We start from the raw sequence: 17,531 nt of genomic DNA, 5'->3' as shown, positions 1-17,531 counted from the left end.
AATGCAAAATGACCCTCATTACAGCCTAAACATAGAAGCAGAGATCAACCATAGAGTTACTCAGCAAACCTCTATTCACCCAAGAGCCAGTTCCAAAAGCCACCTTGTAACTTCCGCGAGATCTGTGAAGACTTTGAGCTGAGTTTCTCACATCTACTTTTTACTTTGAAATGTTTGGCATGCTTGCTTACTACATTAAGCCGTTGTTAATGGCACCTAAGTTGTAGCAACACGTGTTCATTAGCAAAAGACTTCCTCACATGCACCTTCGGAAAAACATTTTGTCCTCAGTATTGATTGCAATTGAAGATGCAATATCCACTACACCATACTGTAATATCCAATACACCATACAGAGGGCAGAGGGCACATAGTTGATCAACATACAAGCCAAGTTCATGATTAGGAATGCAAAATGACCCTCATTACAGCCTAAACATAGAAGCAGAGATCAACCATAGAGGTACTCAACAAACCTCTATGCAATTAATCACATGCATACAAAGCACACCTCCAGCCAGCTAAGTTCAGAATAACAAATTGTCCAATAGTCCTGCAGTTTGGCAAACCACTCTTCCCATGACAAAAGCTGCCCAATTGATACATCAATTGCAGTGACCTTGTTTTCACAATACATTTTGCAGTACACATTTAAAAATTAAGGCACACAATAATTTATCAAATACATAAAATGCAAGTCAAGCTGCAAGCTTATGTCACGGTCAATTAGACTTGCCCTTCCTTCCTGAGAAAAGAAGCACAAGCTGATGTTTGATAAGCAGCTGTACACAAGCATCGAAAGCCTTACTGTTCAAAGTGCCCCATCAGTGTTTTTGCTGTCCAAAACGAACTGCTGGACCTGCCTGGTGTTTCCTTCAACCTACTGCACAATCAGTTCATGGCATATTTCTGAGTCCATGCTCTTGCTGTCTCCTCATACCTAGCCCTTTGATTCTTGTAGATGTGGGCAATCTCTGGGACAAGAGGATCGTCCGGGTTTGGGTCTGTGAGCAGAGAACAGATGGACAAGAGAACCTTTGAGATGGTCAATGCTGGGCTCCATTGTTCCTTGAGAATGTCTAGACATATACTCCCATTTGAGTTGATGTTGGGGTGGTAAACCTATGCAAAATTCAGGTGACTTTATGAGAGCATGTTCATTCTAGGATTAGCAGAGCCAAAATTGCATCTGTCAACGGCAAAGCAGTTATACAAAACCCTAGAAAAGCAAGCAGGCCGGGAATATACACTTTTAAGAAAAAGAGACTTTGCTGCGGACAGTAGCCTTGGCAGATGGCCTGAAAAAGATCAAGAAGAAGCGCATCCGCTATCTTTAAAGTATTTCTAGCAGAAAACAAAGACAAAACCCCAGACAGAAACCCCTAACACATCCAGCAAGCAAACACGAACACAAACCCTAACCGCAAGAAAAGCACCATTTTGGCTGGGAGTGGACTCACCTTCGTCTGGAAATTGACCTTGGGGGGCTTGAAGGGGTAGTCCGGGGGGAAGTGGATCATAACGAAGAAGACGCCCCCTGCGTAGGGGCTGTCGCCAGGTCCCATGATGGTGGCCTGCCAGTGGAAGAGGTCCTCACCCACAGGGCCAGCGCTGCAAGAGGTAGGGGGATCCTTCTGCAGATCCTGCAATTCCTTTTGAATCCGCTTGGACGCCATTAAATCTCGCAATGTCAAGCTTCGACAGAGGCGGCACGAAACACAAAGAAAAGAGGAAGCAAAAAAGATCCAGAGCTCTCTGGCTATGGCGGTATGCAAGGTGAAGCTGCGGCGCGCTGATCTGTTTGATGCAAAACAGGTATGGATGAGAGTCCAGAGAAGACGGGGCTATTAATTAATTAGGGTGCCTAAGAGGCTGTTTCCTAAGAGTAAATAATTAGGGTGCCTAAAAGGCTGTTTCCTTAGTTTTTAGGCCCATTAGCGTGAGGCATTAATTATTTAATGCCCCACACCTTTAGACAAAGCCCCCCAAGCAGGCCAAGGCGAAGCAACTCACTAGGTGCCAACCAGGGGAAGCGGGCGAAGGCAGGGGCGCACATGGAAACGGAGGAAACGGACTGCGGAAGAAAGGAAAGAAGGAGAAGAAGCTGTAGCAATGAATGGCGAGCTCACAGGAGGGCATGGAGAAGGGGAAGAGGATAGAGATCGGCTCTACGTGCCATCCTAGACCGGCAGAGACACTTACCATGAACTTTAACATGGTATCAGAGCTTAGGTTAGTGCTTAGCGTATAGAGAAGTCGTAAGTGTTATTTGTCCTCCTAGTCTAGCTTCTAAACATCCAGTAGAAAAAGTGCAATTTCTCTCAAACTAGAAATGATCTTTGCAAACTGTTATAGATTACTATTCTACATAGTATTGCAAATCTCCTTAAAAAAATTTAGCTCAAACTAGAATAGATCTTTGCAAACTGTTATTGATTACTATTCTACATACTATTACTAATCTCCTTGCAAATTTTTAGCTCAAATTTCCTTAACATTGGCTAATGCAATTTTTGGGTAGCATCAAATAGGCGTTCTTGCTAAAATTTCAATTTGATTTCTTCTACTAACTTATAGAGGACATTGAGATCTACTATGCTCATAAACTTTGAACTTGGTTGGAGGTTGGAGAAGGCAGAAAACAGCTCTGCAAGAAGGTTCAGAGCTTATTACTCTTAAACTAGAATAGATCTTTGCAATTCCTATAGATTACTATTCTACATATTGTTGCTAATCTCCTCACAAACTAATCTAGTGAGTGAGCATCAAGCTTAACAATGGCTGAGAACAATGGCTACTACAATTTTAGTGAGTGAGCATCAAGCTTAACAATGGCTGCTACAATTTTAGGGTGTAATGTAAGATAGGCCTTCAAAGAAAGATTTGTTGGAATTTGACTTTAATTTCTTCTACATATTTATAAAGGATGTTGAAATCTACTTACTCATAAGTTTTAAGCTTGGTTGAAACTTAGAAGTGGAAAAATCGGCTCTACGTAAGTAGGTACAGTTTTATAGAAATTCAACTTACAAAGAAGCAATTAGTGATGAGCAATCAATCATGCATACTTCAAATTGATTATTTTAATTAGATTTACGTGATTGTTGAAGCATAATCTGTAATCTTGCATTTATGTTATCATGGATTGGTTAATTCTTACGTTCGCAAGAATATTAAGAAAAATGTAGTTATGGTGGAAAATGAGAAATGTTTTCTCCAAAATTTGTTTAATGGATGTATTTGAGAGAGTTAGTATATATTTCCATTCTTGTACCTTGGGTGGACTACTTCATCCTTCTATTGGTATATTTACTTCAAAATCAATGTCAAACCCAAGACTCTTGGAAGAAAAGAAGAAGAAAGGCGGTGTCTGTGGCACAACTTCGTTGTTGGGCAATCTTGTCTTATATTGTTAGCTATCATGGGTCAATTAGGGTGATCTTGAGTGTCCAATGAGGACACACTATGATGCACATATAGGTGCTCTACCTAGACATCTTATCTAAAAGGAAATGCTCTTGGCTTTATGGAGCGGAGAATTTTGTTAGGTTCCTGTGTTTGCAGCACATGATATTATGTATTGTTTTCTATCCTCGCTAAAAATGCCTAAAAGATTATTATGATTTGGTGCTAAGGTTGGGAACATGGGGTATGAAGTTCACATGGTATGCCTTAAGACACTTGATATTTGTGTTAAGGCTCAGATTATTGTATAGTCTCTATCCCAAGGCACTTGATTTTGTACTAAGGTGGATCATGTGGCATGAGAGTCCACTTAGCATAACATAAGGCACTTATGTCATGTACTAAGGTGGATCATGTGGCATGAGAGTCCACTTAGCATGACATAAGGCACTTATCTTTTATATGATGATGGAGCATGAGTGTCTTCATGATTGTAATTGTGTGTGGTTGTAAGGTCCCTCATACTAAGCAGTAAATTTTAATTGATTATGAAAAATAATTGTGTTCATTATTTTGAGGAAAATGTGTGATAAAAAATACATTTATGCCTTTTTTAAATTTTAAGATCTAGGTGTAAAATAAAAGGGGAGACCCTTGGGTGCACATGTGCACATTAGTGTGCACACCTTCCAATATGGTAAAATGATAAATATTAATTGGAAAAAGAAAATAAATAATTAAATCAAGTATAAATGATTAATTAAAATATTAGAGTACTTAATTGCAAGAGTTCCCCTTGGATAAATGGAATTCATATACACACACATGGGTATGTATTAATTAAATTAGTATGCACCCATGTGTGTGAATTTTTTTTTGAGTCCATTTTATAGTTTTATGTGCAAAGTACCCTTCCTAGACTAGTACAATCTTTTTTCTCGTGCTTTAACCACTCTAAAAGTACCAAAAAGTTGTCATATTGAGTACTAAAAGTACCTAGGGAAGTGTAGAAAAATTTGTGGCATTCTAGGGTGCAGTGCAAGTCCTTTTCATCAAATTTTGCATCTACATCAAGTCTAAGCAAGGCCTAAAAGGTACATATCATAATTATCATTCGAATTTGACCTTTTCTAGAATTTATCTTACTTTTGATTGGTCTAAATTGGATTAACTTAAATAATTTTTTGCATAAATAAATATTCAAGAACCTTAGAATTTTATCAGGGTCAAAGGTTTTTATATGACTATATGTATAGATTTAATTAATTCAATTAAATGAGCACTATATTAATTCTAAGGCTTGGAATTAACCTAGAATGAGGGATTAATTTAATCCTTTGAGAAAGGAATGTTCTTTGCTCTTACAAAATATTATTTGACCTTGGAAGCTACCTTAGGTTTAATTTATTAAATTGACATTAGGAGGCTAAAAATCTAATCTAAGGATAAAGCTTTAAACTTAGAGAAAATGAAATCTCTAGAATCATATGGTTGACCCTTAGATATGATAGTATAAATGGTTTGATTTTTTAGAAATTATCAAATTAATGAAGTGCATTATATTATGTGCACAAGTGTGTACTTGAGGATGCATATAAATGTGGTGCACATAGATATGTACAAATCGACCCCCTTCAAATAAAATTTGGTTAGAAAGATTTTAATCACGTAAGAATTGGGATTTTTGAATAAGATTTAATTTTAGGGCAAACTCTAGGTCCAGAGAGAGAAATATAGGATTAGGATTTTAGAGAGAGAAAATGGTTTTAGGTGAATAAAAAAGGCCTAATATCAATTAAATATTGCTCAGTGGGATGTTTAGAATTCTTTTAAACATAAAGGCAAATAGTTCTAGAAAGATAATAATTCTACAAGAAGATTTCTAGAGAGAGAATAAGAGAATTTAGAGAGAGAGAGAGAGAGAGAGAGAGAGAGAGAGAGAAAGAAAAGACCCCTTAAGCAAGTAGAATTAAACATAAGCTTAAGATATAATCTTACGATTAGCTCAAGAAAATCTCGTTGATCCTCCCCAAATATGACTAGCTTAAAAGTCTCTCTCTCTCTCAAAAGGAAGATTTCTAGAGAGGTAAACTCCCTAAGAACCCTTGATTCAAAAAGTTGAGAGTAATCAAATCAAGAAAAGGGTGTATCCCAAAAGAAAAGTGTAGGAAGCCTTGAAAAAGGCTATATTAAAGATCAAGACAAGTAAATTATTATGCTAGATTCAAAAAGACCTAAGCTTTAAGAAGTATGATAAGGAACTCTCAAGGAGAGGAAGAAGCCTTAAGGCTGACTAAGGCTTCTAGAAGAATTCACAAAGTGTAGAGCTAGACCATTTATTTTGAAAGCTTAAACCCTAGAAATAGAAATGACCATCCTTGTACGTGAAGAACCTTAGACAAGATTTGTTGAATTAGATTTGGAAAGATCCTTAAGAAGGGATTCTTGAGAAGACCTTGCTTGCCAAGATATGTTACGGGTGGAGGAATTTGACTTTTTTGGAGTTTTGATTGAAAAGTTGTGATGTCTCATCAAGCTTGTGATGGTTTACTCTACTTTGGGATGAGATTATGGTGTGTTTTGATTGAAATGCTTTTTTTTTGAATATTATATTCATGTGTTGCATATGTTTGTTTGTGTGTAGCTTGTGAAGGTACCACACATGTTGTATAGGTGTCATCCCGCAGGGTGCATCACACAAAGGCGGTCCTTTGAGACCTTAACCCCTTTGGCTAAATGTGGGTGTGCTCCAAGCACACGATTGGTGTGAGTGAGGATAGGAAGCAACTTTGGAGGAAAACGGTCAGGATAGTACCTGGTCGCTAAGTATACGTGCTAGTACTAGACATTGTAGGGCTCTTGTTTGCCAGTACGTGGACGGTTCATGCTTCTAGGATAGGTGACAACTGATAGAAGCAACTCCTAGGATTTATTAACATTCGTGTTGGGGCAGATACGAGACATTATAGGGCTCCTCTGATCATCATGGTAGTCCATGAGTGTTTAGGCACATTGGTGTGTATCGTCCTAATTTAAGGAAGGATCATGATTGTGGTCTGAGGAGATTTATGTTGATTGAGGTGACAATTATTTATTTTTTGGATTATTTTTCTATGATGTGGATATATGATATATACAAATATGCATGGTTTGAAAAGAATAGTGTGATGTATGTTTTCTTTTGAAAGGATTGTTTTTTTATAAAGAAGTGTTTGTGTGAACTCTTGTTTTTTGTAAGTGGTGTGTGTGAGTAAAGTGATGATAATTTTAGTTATGGGTGTATGACTTCACATCATCTCCATAGATCTATTTAAGGATAGAAGGCTAGACCTATCATCTCCAAACAATTTTAATTATGGGTGTATGAGTTCACATCAGCTCCATAGACCTATTCGAGGATAGAAGCTAGACCCATGGGTGTATGAGCTCACATCAACTCCATAGATCTATTTAAGGATATAAGCTAGACCCATGGGATCTATTTGAGGATAGAAGCTAGACCCATGGGATTGGATAGGGCTTGGCTAAGCCTAGAAATTTGATCGAAGTAGAAAAAGGATTAAACACTGAAAAGTGGGCGGCCAGGTGGACTTAAGAAGCAGATACTTTCCAAAATGAAACAAATCTCTATCTTTTAGGGCGAGAAAAACATGGGATGAGTTGTTTAGTTAGCAAATCATGAATAAGGATACATGCATTGTCTTCAGAGGAGACTTGCTTATGAGAATTATGAAGGGAATACACATGGAGGAATCATTCATCTTCCTAGATTATGGAGGAATCATTCATCTTCCTAGATTATTCTAGGCTAACTGAGGGAATACACCTCAATGTGAGCTACTTGTGAGAATTATGAAGGGAATACACTTGGAGGAATCATTCATCTTCCTAGATTATTCTAGGCTAACTGAGGGAATACACCTCAATGTGAGCTACTTGTGAGAATTATGAAGGGAATACACTTGGAGGAATCATTCATCTTTCTTACATAAGGATTATTCTAGGCTGATTGAGAGGAACTGACGGGATAGTCAAGCGTTACTAGGACATTCGGATATGAGGCCTTGAGTGAGTCACTCCACCTTAGTGTAATTTTGCTACCACCATAGATAGAGGACTAGGGGTCTGGTATCAGAGCTGAGCCAAGCTTACATGTGAGATTACCATGATTAGATGTATTTTTATGGTATGATGCACTGTTATGAAAACTAAAACTTATAGTATTTTACTAGGTTTCTCTTTTAGATGGAGAAACATCTTTCTAGACCCTGTCTATCGAGCTGTCTCAGGAGAATGACATAATAGAATTTGCGTTTGAGCATCTCCTCTCTTTGTCTCATTACATTTATCAAGCCGCGCGGCTCAACATTTTGAGAGAATTTATTCCTCAACCATGCTGATTAGAGGTACTAGTGTGGTACTAAGGACTATGGATTAGGGCTACCTGTAACCAAGATAAGTGACATTGGGAGAACGTTGCCGTTGTGATGATCCTATATTGATTGCATGTTGTAAGAGGCATAGTTCTTTATGGACCTTTTAAGAGAGATCTTAGGGTTCATAGACTTATGTATAGGAATCTTATGCGCTATAGTCCTCAATATAGGATCTTGGCACAGCTAGCCAAGCCTCTGAATGGGCTCGGGGGGGTTCATTGTATGTAAAATCTCTATATTACGTGCATTCAAGGCCTAATTTAAAAAACCCTTTATATGTAAATTTTTCATGAGTAAAAAACACCCTTTTTCTATTCAATCTATAAATACTCCCTTTAAATGGTACCCTTTTGTATGTAAATACTCCCTTTAAATGGTACCCTTTTGTATGTTAAAAAAATGTGTAAAAAAGGGATTTAAAAAACCCCTTCTGTTGAACCCATGTGCTACACTTACATACTTATGAGTGACCCCCCCCCCCCCCCCCCCCCCGAGTGATCGGGTGTATTATGGCATGGTTGTTCTCAGATGTATTGTTGCTCTATGAGAGCTAGGTTTGTTCGTTGATGAGCTTTATTTGATTTATTCAAATAAAACAAATTGGAATAAAATATATGTTATCTTATTGTTTATTTGAATCTTGTTCCATTTTGAGTAATGTGAAAAATAAAAAATGCAATATGGCCCAAGACTTGTCTTCTTCCTTGGAAAAGCAAGTGATCTAAGTAATCTATCCAGTGAGTGATAGAGTTATCTCGGTTGTTGAGAATTTCAGACACCCTTATCAGTCTTTATTTATATGTCGTGGGGTGAAGATGAAGAAAAAATTATTGTAGTAATAGACATAGATTATCTTGTGATCCATGCTGCAAATCTAAGCTTAGCCATGATTATAGAAACCTAGACTTTATAAGGAATACATAATTCATGGTATACCTTATATGAGTATTTAGCCATGCTAAATCATTTAAGTCTATATCTTCCTCGTAGAAAGTTTGTAATTGTAGGGAAATAGCATCATTTTCAACTTTTTGGATCCCAAGATTGAGATTTTTCCCTAGCCATGTAATAAAATTTTTGAAAAGATAAGAAACATCTTTTCTTGTTATATAATCATTGCCGAAATTTTGAATTAACAAAAGTACATTATTTCATCATGAGGCACGAGCGTCAAGCTTATAGTATTGTACCTAAAATGGAGCCTTTGGATAGCGATGTGAAAGAAGAACTCCTGTCTAGACACTATGGATGAGCATATAATAGAAGTAATATGGCTCTTACATGACTATTACTAGGTTAAAGATTATTGGTGTGGCTAGAAGTAGCTGGAGGAATTATCTTGAATATCCAATCATCTTAGTTAGGACCAGCTAAGGTGGGAGGACATGAAGGACTACCTTCATTAAACATTTTATCCCCCTGGGTTAAGATGAATGAGTTCTTAGAGCTATCCTAGGCTAGTAAACCTATCGAGGCATATCACTCATCTAATGCTAATTAGATACACTCCAATGATGGATAATGAGACTCTTCTCCATTAGTTTTTCATTAAAAGATTGGACCCTCCTTTGGAAAAATTGATAAAAATGGAAAGCCCTCATCTATAGCCAAATCAATTAGAATGGCTAAGGGTTTTGCCCAAGCCTTTCCCAAGGATAAGGTCTAGTAGAAGCCCCTCCCCCGAAGAGAACTCCTTCAAATTTTGGTATACCCAAGTCTAAGAAGGAATAAAGGACAAGAACAAAGCCAAGTGTCTAAAGCTAGTGGGCCTAGAGTTCATGACTCTTCCCTTCCCTTGCCTTCCCAACAATGAGTGGTGTGGAGTGTGAGAATCTCCATGGTTGTAGATAGATGAAGGGAGTGGTGGAGTGTGAGAGCCTCCATGGTTGTAGATAAAGGTCAAGACTCTTCCCTTCCTGAGTGGTGGAGTGTGAGAATCTCCATGGTTGTAGATAAAAGGAGGGAGCATGAATGTCATGAGTATCTCCTATTTGTTTGGGTGATAATGCATGTAGCTTAAGGGAGGGAGCATGAGTGTCTCTTATTTATTTGAGTGATGATCAAGCACAAGCTACATCTTAGATGCTTTGATCAAGGGAGGGTGCTAAAATAGTGATCTTGAATTTGTGTGAGTAAGTATTAAAATATTGATCTTGCATTTGTGTAAGTAGAGTTAATGAAATTGTGTGGAAACCTTAGGTCATGGTTCAAAGGTAGAAAGGGTGTGTAAAACCTTATAGTTGAAAGTAATTAGAATAATTACTTAGTAGGAGTCATGTGAGAGTGGCTTAGTGTGAGTAGGAGAAGCTAGTGGAATCAGAGAGATTTTTGGACTTTATTGTAGTAGGTAGAAATTTGAGAAAAAAAATGGATCTAGGTGCCTTCTCTAAGGCTATAAATATGGAAACCCCTTTTGATGAAGAAATGAGACAAGCAAGTAATTTTAAGTGTTCATGTAGTATCTTATTTCACTCTTTTGTTTCAAGTGTTCTCAGTGTTCAAGAGCTCTCACACCTCCACCCACTGTGAAATTTAACATATGTATCCAGGGACTATCCAAAACTAATATCAAATAAAAAAATAAGAGAGCCGCATCCATGTGATTTGATTAACAAGAAGTCACTCAGATCTCTAGATTCTCCCCAGTTTTTGAATCCAAAACTTGGCCTTTTGAGGTGTCTATCAAGGGTTGCCGAACAAGGACATAGACTTGTCCTTTCGGGAACCAATCAAATATTTTGTTAATTTTAAATATTTGAAAGGTTTATTTTCCATAAGAGAAAGGATTGATCCACCTCTTTAATTACACTTGGGCAAATGTCTCAAGTCATGTACATGGTATGGGAAATTTCCAAACCACTTGAGGAGCTGCGATGTGTCACTCCTTAAAGCAAATATGTATGTATACATTTGAAGACATGCTGAGATATAATGCATGAGGGACTCACATAAACCGCACTTCCCCTTTGAGATATACTGCATGAAGGACTTACACAAACCCCACTTCTTCTCTATTGTGGACTTGCATGTTCCCTCTTCTAGTCATCATGTAGAAGAGCTAGCACATTTGAGGGAGGTACCAACACCAAGATTCTACTTACTGCTCTTCCTATAATTTTTCTCGCATTCCCATTCTTACCTAATCAAGATCCTTTGGCCTTCAATCCATCATTAATAATTGGCTTCTCATGCACTTCACTCCGAAGAAGATGAAGTTCATACACCATATGCATCCTAAACTCCTGAATGGAAAATGCATCGTCCTCATTATTAGAGACCAAAGGTAACTCGTTGTCATCACATGCATCTAGATTACTCAAAAGTTCTTCAATTACTTGGTTAACCTCAATGTAACAATTGTGCAAACCCAGATTATGTGCATCAACCCACATCTGAATCTTCACAAGGTACCAACATGGAATTGTTTACCTCTCATAAGTCAAAGTGTAACTTTGCTTAGGGTCATCAAGCTCTTGATCTTTGTTGATGTCCAATGTGTCTTTAAAAGATTCATCCCCATATAAAGAACATCCTCCTCCTCAAGCTCATGTACATCACTCGTATCAATGTCATCAAGCATCTCCAAGAAAGGCAATCTACATGCCTCTGCGGATGATGAGACTGATGTAACACATGCTTCTAAGTTGTTGATGACAATCGATGTAATTATAGTGTAACTAAAGCGTATAAGTTGTCGATGATTGACTGATGTAACTAAAGCCTCTAAGTTTTTCGATGATGTAACTAAAGTGTAGCTAAAGCCTCTAAGTTGTTGATGATGATGACGGATGTAACTAAAGCCTCGAGTAAACTCCCTTCTTTCAACTCACAAGCATCCCATGCAAGCTCAACTTTTGGATATCTTTGCAGCACATGGACTCCATACTATTGGTTTTGCACATGCTCATCACCTCAAACCTCATGTGCATATGTCTCTTTGTTTATCGTTGTTGTCAAATCTTGGACTAAGCTCTACCTATAGGTACATCACATATCTCATCATGCTACTCATACCATATCGAATTTGGTTGGAAAAAGCACAAATACCTTCAATCAACAAGCCTCAATTCTTCTTTATCGAATCCATGATGGTACTAAGCCGATGTTGAATCCTTTAAGAATAATGAAAAAACTTTGCTAAAAGAGATCTAGCCATTTACCCAGCATTTTCTATTAATGTTCTTAAGGAGATAGTTTCTTTCAGGCATGTGATGTTACGGGTTTCGATATTGTTGTCGGGTAAATTATTTGTTAATAATCATTGGTAAGATTTGTGCATCAAAAAAAGCGCATCGAAATATACGTCAATATATGCATCAAAATGTGTATCGAAAAATCTGAGGATAAATTTACTTACTATATTTTATCAAAAGTAATAGTAAATATATTTGATGAATGTTCGTTCTATACAAGGTCCATGGCTTCAAATAGCATTTTATCAAAAGTATTAGTAAATATAATTGATAATATAAAAGAAATTTAATGAATGTTAATTCTGTACAAGGTCCATGGCTCCAAATAGGTCAATTTCTAATGTGATCTCCATATCTCCTATAAAAGGGAATTCATTACCATCCATAGAAGGATTTGAGGATGTATTATCGATAAGTTCACTAGATGATGATGAGTCCTCCTCATGTTCTATCAATTGATTCTTAATGACATCATGGAAAAAACACAATAGATCTTATAATATGGAGCAGGTAATATTCTAACTAGCTTTTTGCATTATAGCTGGATAGCAGTAGGAATCTGTGTAGGAAAGCATGTAGTTGCCATGTAAAATATCAAATCATAGATCGGCATGTCGAAGGACTGCCATGGATCTATGGGAGTCAGCAGACCTTAGCCTCTGGCTCGAGGAGGGTGTTTCAAAGCATAGAAGTATGGTTGGAGGTGAGCTAGCCTGCACCCCTCTTAGGGGCCTGCACTAACTACTCGAGTTTTTTGTTTAGGAGATCTATGGGGTGGTAACACCTTAGTGGCCATATACCCAAAAATATCAAATCCTCTATATGCCATCTCTCTTCACAATGCTGGATTTCTCAAGCAAACTATGTGCACTCAAAATAAGAAAGGCCCCCTAGAAGAGAACTCTTGCACTGTATATGCTTGTAAGAAAATACTGAATGATGACTAGAATATGCACAAGACATCGGGATTTCTCGAAACTTATGATGAAATCACTAAAATATACTTGAGTGAGAAAAACTAGGCTCTGGGAATCATGTACAAGAATGGGAGTGCCTAGAGTGTGCACTTGTACTAGAGTGTTTATGGATGCTTTATTACATGCTCACAATGGTGTGGTAGTATAAATGTATCATGACTATCTGTTCATGACTTTGCTGAGTTGATAACAAAGAATGCGTTTTTATCTCTTCTGACTATTATATTTGGACCATCGTAGACCATTGAATGTTAAGAATGAATATGTCAAATTGCCTAAAATTTACATTTATGATATCTTATATGATTCCATAATAATCAAGATTGGAGGTGAGAAGATTTGTATCATTGGCACTCACTTGACTCTCTTGGAGAAAGTTAGACAATACTCCAGAATCAAAGGTCATTCTTCCCTTATCTATATGTTCCATGTGCGAAAGTACCATAATCTCTAAATTTATGACACTATAATAAACATTAAAGCCACAAAATATCAATGTTATGAGATAAATAATTAAATAGGGTTATGTATGTGATTTAACTTACTTACATGCTAGTCACATCCTCTTGTAAACTCTATCTCTTGTTCACATTAATCCTTTCACTGTTATCCCTTGCTTGCTTAAGAGTATTCTCTAGCCATCGAAGTGACATATCTATGGGGAGAAGTGCAAGCTTAGGTGAGTATGGAAGATATCTATGTCTTCTCATGAAAACTCTTTGTTCTTTCCACGTGTGCCTCTTTATACCTATCAATCCATTTTTGCAATTTTGGAGAATTTGAGATATAAATTTATTTATTTTATTTCGTAATGATTAATCTTCTTACGAGTGATCCCATTTTCTTATGGTACCTCTCCAACTATACGGTCATCATCTTTGATGTGCCAAAGTCGAGGGTTGATGCATATCTATTTGACTAAGAAACTTTGAGATATATATGAGTGATTCTTGAATGAGCCAACCTTCTTCCATGCTCTCTTTAAGCTTTCCCCTTTGTCTCATAAAACCCTTTAAGGTCTTTATAAATCTTTCTTATAGATAGTACTCTCACTGTTGAGCCTCATCTACTATGTGTACTAGCAAGTGAGAATGTTAGTCATCGGATGGATTGATGTGATCCCACCAAGATCTGTTCATTCGAACTTTGCCTTGAAGACAAAGCTGTTTAATGGTTTAGGTCTCTAAAACCGCTTGAAAAGGCTAGACACACTTTCATTGTGGGATCCTTGCCCAATAGAGACATATGGAGCTCCATTTCATAGATCTATAACCTCAAGTAGGAGGAGGGAAAAACAACGAGGGATCTCCACATGAGATGCACCACCTCTGAGAGACTGGATGATTTGTCTCTCATTCACTGATTCATGATCGGTATTAAGAGAAAGAGGCTTCACGACCATCTTTACATGTTTAGGCCCTACATCTTTGATTAGTGTTTCTTGCAAGGCAATAGACCTTCTAGACAATTTACAAGTCGTCCACCCAAACCAAGAGATAAGATACACATTATCCAAAGCCTCATCCGTCAAGGGTGTCCAACTAGCACTAGCTAGAGTCCTAGCTAGTTAAGGACATGAGCACATATGAGTTGGCAAAGAATCTGTTAAACTCTTTAGGCCAGAAGTGGCAGGATAACCTCAAGGCCACCAGCCAACACCTAAAGAAGGACACCTGCATCTATTCCCATAAAGAGATATGGTTTGGTATGCAATCTGCCATCAAAATCATATCTAATGCTAAGCCCCAAATAGTAACAATTTTGTGCTCATTGCCAGTGCCATGGGAGCCATGACACAACTCAGTATTGGTACTAAGGAAACCCACAAGGTTGGACTTCGATACCACAATAGATGCTCCTTGTGCCAAGGCAACCATTGGCCTTGTCAACCCCACCAGTTACTCCTCACTAGGCACAAGATCGAGTCCCATCTACTATCAAAACCCCTTATCATGAGGTATGTACTGAGCTTCCATATCCACTTTTAGTACTACCACCGTACTGATTCCTCCAAGAACCACACCAGTACAATAGTACTTGGTGAACCTTACTCTAGAGACTAAAAGCCACAAATAAGAGAGTTATGAGTGTTATGACCAACAAGACCCATATGAGCATGCAACCGTATGAACCCTATAGGTATCCTAAATAGGCTTCATGCATAGACTATGCCTTTCTCTTTGAAGTTTAAGGCAACAATAAGGAGCGAGAGACCTCAACTACAAGTGATGTAATGCTTCTGATGCAAAGTCCACACTACTGTATTACACACAATGCCCTTACAAAGGCCATGCACCAAATACCCAGAGTGCCCAGCACTCTGAATCTCATGCTAAACTCTAGTGTAATTTCTTAGGAAGGTACTTGCTATAAATGTGGATTTGACCTTGCTTACAAGGGTTATTCCAATAGAGTGATAATTGCCCTCATGGGGCAGAAGCATCTGCTACCACTTTGACGAGCCTTAACTTATTAAAGCATACAAGAAGGACTTATTCACAACCCCCCTTAATGCCATCACAGCTTTAAGCCAAGATGAGGGCGGTGACTAAAGAAACTTCCAAGGATGCTAGTAAGTAGAAAGAGCACATGTAAACGCAATGCACGATTAGTTGTCAAAGGAAACAACAATGGATAACCATTGAAAGTGTTTCAAATGAGAGCTTTGAGGCTACCTTCCTTGAAGTGATAGATAACGATCTCCTGCTCAAAATTGCTCTTTCTAAGGAAAAGAAATCTATAGATTACAAAAACCTTCCAAAAAGACTCAAGGAGTACCCCAACCCCATGTTGGAGAAAGAGAGAATGAAACAAGCCCAAGAACTTATGAGGAAGGTGCACACTGAACTAGAGCAAGTGCTAAAGGAATTGGTTGAGTACAAACCACTAACCTTGCCTGAGCATATCCCAAACCCTATCTTAGAGCCAATCATAGATCTAGTGAGGAAACCTTAGAGTTTTCCCAAGGCCTCAAGATAGACCCATAACCATTCCCAAGTGGCCGCACAAACATATCCAGCTATCTGGAGCCTATGCCTCTAGAACCAATCCAACCAAGCCCCACATCACTAGTAGTAGATGCAGTAAGGGAGACTCAGTGGGAGGTAAAAGTTGGCCTTCCATGGGTCACCATAGCCAACGTGACATTTTCTCCAAGGTGATCTCATTAACAAGACAACTTTATCTCATCCCTTTGGATGTGACACCACATCTTATTAGGAAAGGATCAATGAACATCCCTTACACATTAGCAAGGTCCTAGCCTACCTAAGAGTGAGTATAAACCTAGTGAGTGCAAGTATTACGCTCGTGGGGGACATATAGCAAGCCTCACAACCTTCTTGTCCTCAGAGGTTTGAGTTATGACAAGTTCTGATTTGCAAGAAAATTTGCAACTTTGGAGAGACTTATTTGACTGGATGAATGAGAATTTAAGAGCCCACATACCTGAACCTCAACCTGAGGAGGAGGATGAGTCATGCTCCATTGAGCATCCTCCCTCCATGACCAAAACCAGAGGATAGCCAAAAGCTCCCATGAATAAATTGGAGATATAAACTACTTTTCATATACAAAGGACTTACTATCTCTACAATCTTGGATGGTGGTGTTGGTGTCAGCATTATCACCAAGGATTTGTTTTGTGAGGCCTGGGATAGCTCACCACTTGTAGGCACAAGCCTTGTTATAAATCTTACCGATGGGAACATTAGCTAAGGTGTGAAAATCAAGACTTTTGGATTAAGCTTCTGGCACACATTTGTGGTGATGGATTCTTAGAGAAGAGGGTCATACACTATAATCCTCAGAAGGTCTTACATGATGAAAGCAAGACTAGTTCATGATTGGGAAACCAATCACACTTATATATGCAAAGGCAACCAGTCCTTGAAGATAAACCTGAACACAAGGAAGAATCATCCCATGGGTCGAGGCATTTCTCGCCAAATGAGTCTAACACAATTATCTAAATAGCTTTGATCTCAAAATGTGTAAATGTTGTAACAAGTTGCTAGATAGTGAAGATGGGAACCAGGACTATGAACCTCTCACTTGTGGATCTTGATGACTCTGAGGATTGGATCCATGTCTTGGCAACCATGGACATTGTCCCACAAAAGCTTGGAACCAGATTTGTACGATTGGTCAGGGATGGAAATCACCTCCATGTTCATGCTTAGTTAGCATCCCATTTGGGAGCTAATAGTGAACAACCAGGAGTAGCTAGTAATTCATCTAGTGATGAGGACTCCTCCACAAAAGAAGGATTAACTTCTGCGTAGTGCCCATAGTCACTTGGCCAAGTGGGATAAAACCACATAGAAAGCCTAATAAGTATCTTCTGCCCATGGGGATGGATCTTCACTATATTTGCTATCTTTAGGCTGTAGACGCCCATGAAACATACACCCGCTCTCGACAATGGGAAGTTGACCTAAACAAGGTCACAATTTAGACCAAGATAGTGGTCTATAAAAGTGACGAGGAGTCCACAAGCTCCGAGCAAGCCATTGTCTATC

General features: G+C 38.3%; 1 protein-coding gene across 1 annotated transcript; it reads right to left on the bottom strand.

The window, feature by feature from the left end:
• Positions 1 to 374: 374 nt before the first annotated feature.
• LOC147640791 (ubiquitin-conjugating enzyme E2-17 kDa-like) lies at positions 375 to 1,677 on the bottom strand. The gene is made up of 2 exons (XM_086815213.1): positions 1,461 to 1,677; positions 375 to 1,122 (listed from the first exon to the last, which is right to left on the bottom strand). The coding sequence occupies exons 1-2, from the start codon at positions 1,674 to 1,676 to the stop codon at positions 892 to 894; spliced, it is 447 nt and encodes a 148-aa protein (XP_086671339.1). The 5' UTR covers position 1,677; the 3' UTR covers positions 375 to 891.
• Positions 1,678 to 17,531: the final 15,854 nt, after the last annotated feature.

Source organism: Cibotium barometz, chromosome 2, assembly GCF_041138505.1.
Source record: "Cibotium barometz isolate CiBa-2024 chromosome 2, ASM4113850v1, whole genome shotgun sequence".
NCBI classification, from domain to species: Eukaryota; Viridiplantae; Streptophyta; class Polypodiopsida; order Cyatheales; family Cibotiaceae; genus Cibotium; species Cibotium barometz.
This window is presented reverse-complemented; position numbering and strand designations above follow the sequence as displayed.